Source organism: Eulemur rufifrons, chromosome 30 (assembly GCF_041146395.1).
Source record: "Eulemur rufifrons isolate Redbay chromosome 30, OSU_ERuf_1, whole genome shotgun sequence".
NCBI lineage: Eukaryota > Metazoa > Chordata > Mammalia > Primates > Lemuridae > Eulemur > Eulemur rufifrons.
The window spans coordinates 48,559,400-48,572,267 of NC_091012.1; the positions used below are offsets into that span (position 1 = coordinate 48,559,400).

The 12,868-nt window shown below is 37.1% G+C and overlaps 1 protein-coding gene across 3 annotated transcripts in view; it reads left to right on the forward strand.

Annotated features, from left to right (window-relative positions):
- Positions 1–12,868, forward strand: part of TENM1 (teneurin transmembrane protein 1) — a 532,730-nt gene that overhangs the window by 395,065 nt on the left and 124,797 nt on the right. For all 3 annotated transcript variants that reach the window (XM_069463375.1, XM_069463376.1, XM_069463377.1), the window contains exons 16-18: positions 1,751–1,870; positions 8,015–8,276; positions 10,545–10,812. In XM_069463375.1, coding sequence (XP_069319476.1) covers positions 1,751–1,870; positions 8,015–8,276; positions 10,545–10,812 — 650 coding nt within the window. The remainder of the gene's footprint in view (positions 1–1,750; positions 1,871–8,014; positions 8,277–10,544; positions 10,813–12,868) is intronic.

Here is a 12,868-nt window from a genome sequence, read left to right on the forward strand (position 1 = left end):
CTCTAAAAGATTACTGTATAAAACCAAAGAGGTTCTTTTATTTTCATTTCTTGTTACATTGGACTTAGAACCTGGGACCAGATCTGTCAGGATTAGTTCCAAATGCAGAACTCACTGACTTCAAATGTCTTCTCTAATAGAACAAATGGGAGTTCAAAATGATACAGAAACTGAGAGAATCAGACATGACAAAGCAAATGCCAATATGCCATTTGCATGTCATTCAGAATCATGATTTACATAATTCATAAAATGGATAGCTCACTGGAAAGAATAAAGCCACTGATCTATGTCACAGAGCTAGGTATGTTGGTCTAAGAGTTCAGAATACATACAAACACTAATAGCAATGATTATACTATTAATAATAGCTTACCTTTGTGTGATACTTAATGGTTTGTAATTTGTATTGGGGGAAGGCCTTATATAGTGCAGGATAAATCCTATTAGCATGACTTACAACCAATTCCTCTGATTGCAATAGAATATAGTAGTGAGACTGATTAGCTAAAACATAAAACAAACTTTGGCTAGTAACCATCTTTAGCTTATTCAGAGGTGTTTTTCTTTTTCTCAAATGATCTTTGTGGTCATGCACCTGTAGATACTTGCCTTAACTTGCTGATTCTGTTAAAAGAATAAATAATCCCAGGGTAGAATTATTAGAGTTACTCTGGAAAACCATGTTTGCCTGAATAACACAGTCCCTTTTGATCCATGATTGAGCTGCCCTGGATACCCTGAATCCCACTTAGTGAAAAAAACCAACATTGATGCCCTAGGAAAAATCACTGACCTTGCTCAACCTTCCTCATCTCTGCCAGCTCCAGCTATAAAATTCACGTCCAAGAGCTCAGGGCTGCCAAGACTAGGATTAAACTATGGTGAAAAAACTGTCCCTTCCCCCACAAATAATGGCAAACTGGTAAAAAAATATCTTTGCTTAGAAAGTGTCCCAGGGCCCTCTTCTTAGCTGCCAGGCTCCTGGAATTAGTAACATCTTGTGTGCCAGGCTAGAGCTGAAAATCATGGGCATTTTAGTGGACTATGTCTCTGAGATACAGCCCTATTTGGGGATTAGTTTAATGTGTTTGATTGGTTGGTTGTTTTTCTAGAAAAAGCAATTTGTCAGTGTGTATCAAGAGCCTTGAAAATGTTCATACATAGGTATGAAAATGCATAAAAATGCACATAACAAATTGCTGCTGTTGACTAGCTCTGGTGAGAAGACCAGGAAGTGGGAGAGAAGTGGTCAGCAGGGATTTTAGTCGTATCTATAATGTATTTATGTATCAACTAATGTAATTAATTTTAATTTTGATCAAAGTATCCTTCCACAACCAGGACTCTCTCCCAAGGAAATAATAAGAAATTCAAGGCAGAAAAAATTAAGAAACAACTAAATGTCCTAAAATAGAGGATGGGTTAAACAAGTTATAGAATACTATTTTAAGGGTATATTATATAATAACAAAATGATATATTAGGGAATTTCTAATTACACTGGACAATGTTGATAATATACTCTTAAAAACATCTGGATTCAGAACTATACCTAGTGCGATCCTAATTTTGATGAATGTAAAAGATACACATACCCTCCCCAAAATGTTGTTACTTGTTTCTACTGGTTGGTAAAATTATTGTTTTCTTTGTTATGCTGGACCATTTTTTCCAAAGTTTCTGCACTGTGGCTTCTAGAATCTAGTTTTAACATGATTTTATATTTGTCTTTGGTCTTGTGTTTCAGGCGTGCCTGTGTGATTCGAGGCCAAGTGGTGGCCGTAGATGGAACCCCTCTAGTGGGGGTGAACGTCAGTTTCTTGCATCACAGCGATTATGGGTTTACCATCAGCCGACAAGATGGAAGGTATGTCAATGTAGATTCTGATCATTGCAGGAGCCAAATACTGATGTCTAGCCATGGGTAAAACTAGGGCTCAGATGATACTGTGATTGTAAGCCCATCTTCCTTCCAGCTGTATCTGGAAAAGTCATTGATGATATTTATTTCCTCTATGCCCCATCTAATTCAAACTGAATTTCTCTTCTAACCCTTCACTATTATTCTCAAGCCTTCTTGAAACCCTCACCATGTGGAAAGTTTTCTCTCCTTCATCTAATTCCATTTATCAATCCAGCTTCAAAGTTCAGTGAGATGATACAAATGATAAATGAGGAACCATGGAACTCTTAGGCTGTTCTTCTACAACAACCCCAAAATATTTTGGAGGTGATCATGTCCAAAAGATTTCTTCCAAAAGTACAGAATTCAACCACATTTATTAAGGTTTTTTTTTTTTTATTGTGTCCTCCCTAGGCTGGCTGTTTGACTAGTAGTTGCAACTAATGGACAAGCTTAGGCAGCCTATTTAACTATAGTGATTTAACCTGAAGCACCAACCACCAGGCTGCTCTCTAAGGGCTTCTCAAGGTTTTCTGAGACCTGGGAGGCAAGATCTCTAAGTAAAACCTTTTCATCCTGGAAAAGGATTTACTTGCAAAAACACTTTTGTTGCTGTCACTTAGATAGACATTTGTTCAGAATATTTGCGTCAATAGGCCCATGTGTCCAGAGTAAAGGTGCCTATTTATGACTCTCAGGAACACTGTAATAATGGCCCTGAGGCTCCCTAGTCTCCAGTTGGCTACCCTTAAAATATTCTACTCATAACTACCTACTTCACTACTCACAAAAAAGACCTGTTGGCTTGCCACTTTATCACAGTGTGAGAGACTATCTCATTTCAAGAACCTATAATCAAACTTTATTAGTCCTAACCACTTCAGAAATGTTAATTGTTCAACTTGGGCTGTACTGGATTTATTTTTTCAAATGCCTGTCAAGAAAGTGCTTATAAAAATTATTTAAAGAAGATAATAAGGAAGAGTTTTCTGAGTTGGGTGGTGCAAAGGTAATTTATGTAATCAAAGCATTTGTACCCCTGTAATACTCTGAAATAAAAAAAGAAAACAAATTGTTTTTAAGGACTTTAGTGAATCATATGAATTATTTATATGTAAATTATATTGATAACTACTAACTAGCCATCTATTCATTATAACAAGTTCAGCAGAGCTACTTTGGTAGCAAGTAGTATACGTATGTATACATACACACACATATATATATACATATATATAACAAAGACTGTATTTCTTTCAAATATTCTGTAATTAGAGTTCTCTTAAGTCCAATGGACCTTTCTCCCAGTTAGATTGAATGATGAAATTTTAGTAGTTTATTTACCAGTAACTGGTACACAAAACTAGCTTCTCCCTTGTAAGCATCTTCAACCATGTGCCCATACATTGAGAAATGGATTATTTCTTTCAATAGAATATGCCTTCTAAGACATTTGACTTCCCATGACTTCTCATGGAGAACTGATGGGCCTTCATTTTTTTAGCTTGTATACACAAGTTTCAGTGGAGTATTTGATGTTCATAAAAGAACCTGAAAGAATCTTGATGACTAAAGAGTCTAAAAATTTCTACTTCCAATTTATAGAGAATATTAAAAACAGTAAATTTTGTTGTTATTTTTGTGGTTTTTCATTTTAAGTAAAATGCCAAGACCCTCCTCTGCTGAGCTCAATGTGAGAACTAGGTTTATGTAGATGACAGATAGTATCCAAAATCCCCTCTGGCTATAACTCTCCCCTCAGGCTCCATAAATGTTTTAAGCATTCAAAATATGGGCCCCAAATGCCAAGCAGACTGTCCCACTATCATTTCTTAGACATAAAGTGGTAGTGTGATGAGAGGTTCCATTTATATGTCTCTGCTTGTTTCTACCTCAGATGGAGTAAGTACATTTCAAAAGTAGAAAATCATAAGAAAAATATACCTGAGGGCAAAAAAGTATAGAAAGACTGAGATTAGCATTCAGATATCTAGTAGACAGAGTATAATATGCAAGATGCTGAAAGGCACCTTCATCCAAATCTCAATCCCAGAAGTCTGCTGCAGTGCTTATAATTCTCACCAATGGTATCACTGCTTTAGATGAAGCTGTCAGCTCTCTCAAAGTCCATGTTAAATACAAATATATTGTGTGAGATGTAGAATTATTTACCCCAATGATCAAGCCCTTGAAAAAGTTAATTGACAACTTTCCCTAGAGAACCAGCAAAGGTATAGGTCATGGGACCAAAGTGAAATATACAAAGCAGAAAGAAGGATGGTGGTGGAAGACTGAGCCCTTTAACAGTATAAAGAGATTAGATGTTCAAAAAGAGGGGCTAGCATAGCAAAAAAGATAATTATTTTTTCTAGGTCTGCGAAAAATTATGTTGGTTGGTATTTTAATAGGGATTGCTTGAATCTGGAGATCACTTTAGGTAGTATAGACATTTTAACAATGTTGATTCTGCCAATCCATGAACATGGTATGGAAAAAGGAAAAGTGAATATTTATGAGTGTCTACCGTATGCCAGATGCTTTCATTGATGGCATTCTGTTTCCATCCTCACAACAACCCTATGAGATAGATACCATTATTTCTATTGTCCCCATTTGCCAGATGAGAAAACTTATTTAGACTAACATAGCTAATAAAGATAGAGCCCAAGATTTAAACCCAGGTAATCCAGTTCTTATCCTCTATGACTTTCTACCTTCAGCTTAGATATATAAGCAGTATTCAGTAAAATGTTGAAAGAGAACTATTTATAAATAGCTCAGCTGATGATAAGCAAAATATATGAAGTGATGACATTCTTAGAACGTTCTTGAGAAACATTAAAAGTCTCAAGAACTGTGTTCTGAAGACTGGAAGATGAAGAGAGGGTTTCCTCTGATTACCCTCAAGGCAAAAGTTTGTTCACTTATGGAGACCATAAGGCAGAGGTAAACATTTTGCATAGGCTTCAATAGTCTTCCATCTATGAATAGGACTGGTTTGACCTATTATGGATTGACAACAATCTCCAAACAAACAAACTCTCCCTTGAGTCTTTTATACCCACTCTCATATGACTTTATAACCTGTTCTTAATGACCCATGCAAATGGAAGTAATTTGTGGTGAGAGAAATTGCAAAGAAGTAATCATTCAGAGAGCATTCTATTTGGCATTGGAATGGTTTAGATGTATTTTTGGCCACAGATCCACCTTCTACCTCCATATCAATTAATGAGTCATCCAGGCAGCATTTACTGTATATAACAGCTAGATAGGAAGAGGAGAAGTATATCAGTCAGAGTTTTACAGGGAAAAAAACATAGATATAGTAAGAGAAAGAGATTTATTTCAATTTATTTCAAGGAATTGGCTTACGTGATTATAGGGACTGGCAAGTCTGAAATCTGTAGGGCAGACTGGAAACTATCAAGAAACAATTGATGAAGTGGTCTTGAGGCAGAATTTCTTCTTTCTCACAGATATTTCAGTTTTCTGCTCAAGGCCTTTAACTGATTCGATGAAGCCCATCACATTATCAAGGACCATCTCCTTTACTTAAATTCAACTGATTATAGATATTAACTACATCTACAAAATACCTCCACAGCAACACCTAGTCTGTGTTTGATTAAATAACTCAGAACTATAACCTAGCCAACTTGAGACATAAAACATAACCATCATAAGAAACCTACAAGTTACAAGGAGAACTTAAGAATCAGAATGTGTTCATGGAGAGAATCAAAAGCTAGCCTATAGTTCATTTGAACTACAAGAAAAGAAAGTATGTGATAAATTTAGTAGGACAATGGATCTGATCTGAGAAGAAAGTTAACATTCACTGAGTCCCTATTCTATGTTTGACCCTTAAGTCTTTATCTAGTCTATTTATTTATAATAGTAGCTGAGAAATAGTTCATAGTGGCTCCATTTTACTAATAAGAAAACTGCAGCTCATGGAGGTTAGCTAACAAAGACACACAGTTAACCATGCACAGCTGGTATTTGAACCCAGATATGTGTGAAGCCAAAGCCACATTCTTTCTACAAAGCAAGATGCCTGTCCTACCTGCTTAATCTTTTTAGAAGTAAAGAATAATTCCCAGGTACATATGTTCTTGTTTGGATAGTTTATTTAGTTTTTTTGTTTGTGTTTGATTTTTTTGTTTGTTTTGTTTTTAAATAAATAAGCACTTCAGTTTTAAGGAGTCAAGAGTCAGGATTTGGGTGAAGCAAACAAACTTGCCCAAGGACACAGAGTTAAATCAACATAGAAGATAAACTAGAGGAAATGCTTCTTGACAAGTAATGTTGGATTTTCCCAACTACACTTGCATTAAACTGCTCCTATATTATCATGAATTCAGCCCTTCTGTCTTAAACCATAAGCCATTTGGGTTTTCTTTTTTTATTTCAAACCTAGATTATTTTCTATAGTGAATGCAGTTTTTCAAATCCTCTTTTTGGAAACTGCCTTAATATTACAGCTACTTCACTGAAAAAGCAACAGTAAAAAATGCAGTATTATCCATCCTTTGTTACTGTCCATTTATCTTTATCTGGAAGATTTCTGCAATAAGACATGATTGGTAGTACTATAATAAATATAATAAATGTCATCTGAAGAGAGTGGTGAGATGTCCATAATTAAGTCTGATTCCCTATCAGGGCTTTTTATCATTGAAAAAGTATTTTACTGAAAGATCTCTTTTAATGCAGGAAATTGCTTACATCTCTCTCCTGTGGATTTAAGTTGCTTTGAATATCAAGGAGCATCATATTGCCCTTTATCCATTTTTAAGGTATAATGATAATAATTTATCATTGTCTTATTTTTTATGAAGGAGTTTTTGTTTTTCAAACGGTCTCAAGTGTATCATCTCAAAGACATCATTATACTTAAAAGAGAATCAAGGTAAAACCATCCAGTACAGAATGAACTGAAATCTGAGTCTATTAGGCTCCAGTTCAAAAGTCTTGTCATAGATCACATCTAGAGATGAACATAGTTGATTTACAGGAGAGGTGGTCTTGCTTTGTCAGAGATGTAGAAAGAGTTGTCAGTGGAGATAGGCAGGGTCCATTATAGGCTGTCTTAAAAAAGGAAACCAAGAACTATTCTGGAACAAACCAGAAATCCTAAATCTGGGGTTCAAGTAGAATAGGGAGCCAAAGAGTGTATTTAAATGTGGGGAGTTCAGGCATAGCATAGTTCAACCAAATTTCACTAAACAATTTTCCTCTGCTGGAATCTTTCTCCAAATTCCATCTCAAAGATACTGTCTTGTTTCTGACACTATGTTTTCGACCCTGAACAAGATATTTAACCTTTTGGCTCTTCACTTTTCTTATGTTACATTATAGGGATTTTTTGAGGATGAATAATGCATTATATCAAAGATACTGCTGAATGTGAAATAGTCGTCTATTATCTTTAGCACAAGGGGAGCAACGATGTCAGATTTGGCTTTGCAGAAATGCATGCAGTGATTTTGTTTAAGATAGTTGTAAAATTGGTTTACAAATTCTGGGTAGATATCAACTGGTGATATGGAATTTCTTCTCAGAAGTCTACTGGATAGTGAAAAGAAGTCATTGATGGAATGAGTATTTAGCTAGAGGGAATTTATAAAATAGAGAATACATGGCCAAGTACAGTGTCTCATGCCTGTAATCCCAGCACCTTGAGAGGCCAAGGCAGGAGGATCGCTTGAACCCAGGAGTTCAAGACCAGCCTGAGCAATATAGTGAGATTCTGTCTCTACAAAAAAGAAAAAAATTAGCCAGGCATGGTGGCATGCACCTGTGGTCTCAGCGATTCTGGAGGCTGAGGCAGGAGGATCGCATGAGCCCCAGGAGTTTGAGGTTGCGATGAGCTATGATGATAACACTACACTCTAGCCCAGGCAACAGACCCTAACTCAAAAATATATATATATATATTGATATATATGATATATATGTATCATATATATAGTAGAGAATATGAATGGATATTGTTGAGTCCCCAAAAAAGGAAAGTACACTAAAATTAACCTAATTTTTTATCTTGAATTTTATTTTGATTATTCATTTGGTTGAAACTGTCTTATATTTTTTCCTTCTCAGCTTTGATCTTGTAGCCATTGGCGGTATCTCTGTCAGCTTAATCTTTGACCGATCACCTTTCCTGTCTGAGAAGAGGACACTCTGGTTACCTTGGAATCAGTTTATTGTGGTGGAGAAAGTAACCATGCAGAGAGTTATATCAGACCCACCATCCTGCGACATCTCCAACTTTATCAGCCCAAACCCTATTGTGCTTCCTTCACCACTCACATCATTTGGAGGGTCCTGTCCAGAGAGGGGAACTATTGTTCCTGAGCTGCAGGTAGGTATATTGGCCTTTGAATGTATGAAATCGTAGTATCACGGGATGGTCAACAGTGTATAATGCCTAATTTTTTTTCCTCTTGTTCCTGCCAGCCCTATAGTGTGCTTCCCTTTATTTGAGAAACCTTCAAATGTAGCTTCTCTGGCACATGTTTGGTGATTGGCTAGGGCATTAGGGTGCTATCTGTGGCCATGGAACAGAGCAAGATGAGCTAGGTGTCATGAGAATTAAACCCCAAATTTTGATCTAATGAACACTGTGCTCTAAAGAACAAAGTTAGCTGGCTTAATAGTGGTAACAATATAGTCAATGAGCTTGGACTGTTCATGGTTCTGAAACTAAAGCTCCTTAAGAAATCTAGTTTTCTTCTGTTATCTAGTTTGCATCCATTGTCATTGTTCTTGGAAGTCATGACAGCTTGTCTTGTTTAGCTGTATTTAGTAAAGGTAGTTTTCAAGCCTGTGGATTTTTTAAGAAATCCGTTTCTGAGTGTTCAAGCTTTATAGTCATTAGAAAACACTTTTTGAACCTTGATATTTTAGCATTCCTGATAATTCTTCTTTATTAAGTATCCAATATTGTCATTTTAATATCAAGCCATTTAAACATCCATGGTACAATTCCTTTACCACATTATAGGAACATTTTAATGAGAGTTAAATGTAGAGGCCACCAAAATGGACTCATAAGTCTTACAGATCCAAAAATCAAGAAGTATACTCAAAAAGAGGTAAATGGACACACCAAGATTGAATTGGTGGTTCTTCTATCATCACATTCTCACCAGCTTTTAGCAGTGCTCAGAGGCTGCCACTTAGGAATGACTCACACAAAAATAGTGCTCTACAGGAAAAGCAGCCCAAAGAGCTGTCCCTCCTGTCTTTTCCATTGCTTTTCCTTAGAAAGGAAGAAAAAACAAAATAGTATTTAATGAGTACATTTGATTGGTACACCAATTTCTTCACAGATGTCATTAGGAAGTACAGGTCTTCTTTCAGCACAAAAGTTTTCCAACTTACCTGGGATTGCATGTTTCTTTAGGAAAATGAAATACTAAGGTGGTGAGTGTCATGCTATCCTTTTCTATTATACTTCCGCCACCATTTGAGAAGACAGCCAGCGGGCAACTCTGCTATCAAATGGCTAATGTAGAAGAAAAACTGGGCAAAGTGTACACAAGAGGAATTGTGTCCTCAGAAACAGGAGAGTGACTTAAAATCCTGTACAAGATGAGATACCATGTGTTTTAACAATCAGGTCTGCTATATGCACAAGTATGGAAAAGAAAGAGGGGAAAAGATTCTGAGGTAAAAATGAATAAGGGCACAAAAATATCAGCACTCTCCGTGTCACTCTAAATGTGTTGAGCAGGATGGGCTTTTGTCTTCAGATGTGTTTTGAAAGATGAAAGTTGAGGAACACAAGATTCAGTTTTAGTTACCACCTTTGGTTATTTAACTTTATCTGTAGTGATAAGCAATAAGCAATAGCAATTATTTAAAGAAGCCATGTGATATTTTCACTCTGAGACCAAGGTTTAGTATAAAATTTGCAGAGGAATTAGTGGGAATTATTTGCTTCTCAGTCACAGATGCCAACTTGGAGCAACTTGTTCCCAGCCATTGGTACATCCAGGCACAGAGTAGTATGGAAGAAAAAAAATGATTAAAAAATTGGCCTCAGGGTCATTCCAAAGCTCCAAAGAAAACGAATTTGATGGCATCAGTAAATGGTTTCTAAGGAAACCATAATCTTTGTCATAAAATATCACTTGCTGGGCCTGTTTCTGGAATCCTTCCTCTTAGAGAGCCTAGCCTGAATAAGGATTGCAGCAATAGTATTGTGATATATGACTTAACACTAAAGAAGATTTTGTGTATGCATAGATAAGAAAAAGACCCCTTAATGGAGCCCATAACACTGAATTGCTTGACATTCAGCAGTGTGATCTTCTCCAACTTCTACTAAGCAATTTTTGGAACACAGTTGAAAAACTGAAATTGTTCTTTACACAGTCTTTCCTGGTAGAGCGAAAATGAGAGCAATCCTTAGGGTTGTGTGGATATCTTGTCCCCATGAGGATTTGGTGCAGAAGTCGAAACCTGTGGTCACACAATCTCACAAAGATTCGGGAACAAATGCCTTGACAACCTTAGACCCCCGTAGGCTCTCTCCTTTGGCATGTTCTCAGACAACAAAGCATGCAATCGCCTCATCTGCCTATGACCACTGCTAAGAGCCAATTTGGCTTTTATTTTCTTTCAGGTTGTGCAGGAGGAAATCCCCATTCCTTCTAGCTTTGTGAGGCTCAGTTACCTGAGCAGCCGCACTCCCGGGTACAAAACCCTGGTACGGATCCTTCTGACACATTCAACAATTCCCGTGGGGATGATAAAAGTACACCTCACAGTAGCTGTGGAAGGACGACTCACACAGAAGTGGTTTCCTGCCGCAGTTAATCTCGTCTACACGTTTGCCTGGAATAAGACTGACATCTATGGACAGAGGGTTTGGGGCTTGGCAGAGGCTTTAGGTATGTTGCACTCATTCTATGTAAATAGCAGTATTATGTTCACAAAAGAGAATATGCTAGTTGCACATTAATTTGTATTTGGAATAATTATTGATTTTCTTCTATTTAAAGGCTCTAAGGCATTTTTTTTTTCATTTAAGCACTACCTTTGGGCCCGTTTAGAGTTCCCTTTTGACACATTTTTGCTTCAAAATGATTTTAGTTCCCCTTTCATAATGGCTGCATACCAGTGGAATCATGCAATATCTGACTTGTAACTGTCTCCAGAACTGAATGTTGCCTTCTAACTGTGACCTTTGGTGTGGCGTTCTTTAGGCCATGTTTTTAGATTTGACATTTAGAATGTCATTTCCACTTAGAAACTACAAAATTCTAACTTATAGGCATCTCCACTTATTATCTTTTGTGTCTAAGATAGTTAGACCCCATTAACTTGTTATTTATGTAGGTTAAATAAAAACTCATCCTGCCTTCCTATACCTTTTGATTTTTTGCAATCTCAAGACTTTAAAACCTAGAATTTTATAGATAACAGGGACCTTAAGAGGTTTTTTTAGGCCTATGGTTTTCAGATATGTAATTCTCTTAGACAAATGGCATTTTGAAAAAATGAGACTAAGATGGATTTGCCAGTTTTTTATTTTGTCAAGTAAGAATATTTTAAAAAGAGAAAAAAGCTCACTGTAATATGCTATTTCCTCCACAACTATAATTCTATAAATGAGGAATATCTTAACACCAAAAAAAGGAAAATAGTCTGTCTTAAGAAATGACAGTAAGCAATCTAACCCTGGCACTCAGAGAAAGAGACAGACTAATGCCAAAGTCTTTATTTCTCTCACTCTGTAGAAAATAGGGAAAACTTCCTAAGGGACCTGGTGCAGGGCTGTGGACATGCAGTTGGAAGCCATTGATCCTTGTGCCTTCAGGCAATATCTCATGGAAACCACCCTAGGACATATGAGAAGACTATTCTAAAACTCTCCAGAGGAGACATTTTCACATACACCCTTGGAAGTGTCTATCATGGAACAACTCCCGTATAGCTGACCTATATTTCTTAGACAACTGTGTGTCAATTTTCTCTCTTTCTTTTTAAAGGAAAACAGAGAGAGAAAGAGAGAAAAAAGACTAGTGTCCCTTCTCCGCCCAAGAGACCATCATATATTTAAGTAATTAACTCATCTATGTTGGACTTTATTGGAATGCAAAGAACATGGACAGGTTATTGTAAAGTAAGAAAGCAAGAAACAGCATCAGCAGCCTCACAGGCAGGCCTCACAGACCTACAGCTCTGTTCAGGACACATTGTAGTTCTAGAAGGCCAGTGTCTGCTGTCAACTCAAAAACAGCTCTAGTTGTTCCCTCCACAACAAGAGTCCACCTCTTCCCACAGTGGTGACTTGGCCACATTTGTGACAGAGTTCATCTCTTCTCCTGCCATACCAACTGCCCTCCTTTTCTCACAGCTCTTCACAGCCTACAGTCTGCAAACTTCCTCTGTATCTTGCATTCATATTTCTTTTAGAGAGAATATCATATCATGTCAGCCAGTCACCGTACTACATAGAACACCCCATTAAGGCAGAACTCTACCATTAGGCAACCACCGAGGTCACTGGCCAGTCTACAGGGTCCTGTTCAATCCCTATTCCAGTGAGTGTAGTGGTTAAGAGTCCCCCTCCCTGGGTTCAAATCATCCCTTCTCTACTTACTAGTTGTGTGACATTGGGAATATTACTTAATATCCAAGTGCCTCAGTTTTTCCATCTATAAAATGGGTATCATAAAGATTATGTTACTAGTGAGTTTGTTATGACATGATGATTAAATCATAATAAGGTAAGTAATGTAAAGTGCCCAGCACATTGGAAGCACTCAGCAAATGTCAGTTGTTGGTATTGTTTTCTTCGATTGTGCTGTGGCCAGTATATTGGGATCACATGCTATAAAGCATGGAGCTTATTCAGGTGTTTGTTGCCTCAGCTTCTCTAAGGGGGCTGTGGGTATAACAGGCAGATGTTCTGTGCTACTTACTCTTCATTTGCCCTCCCTG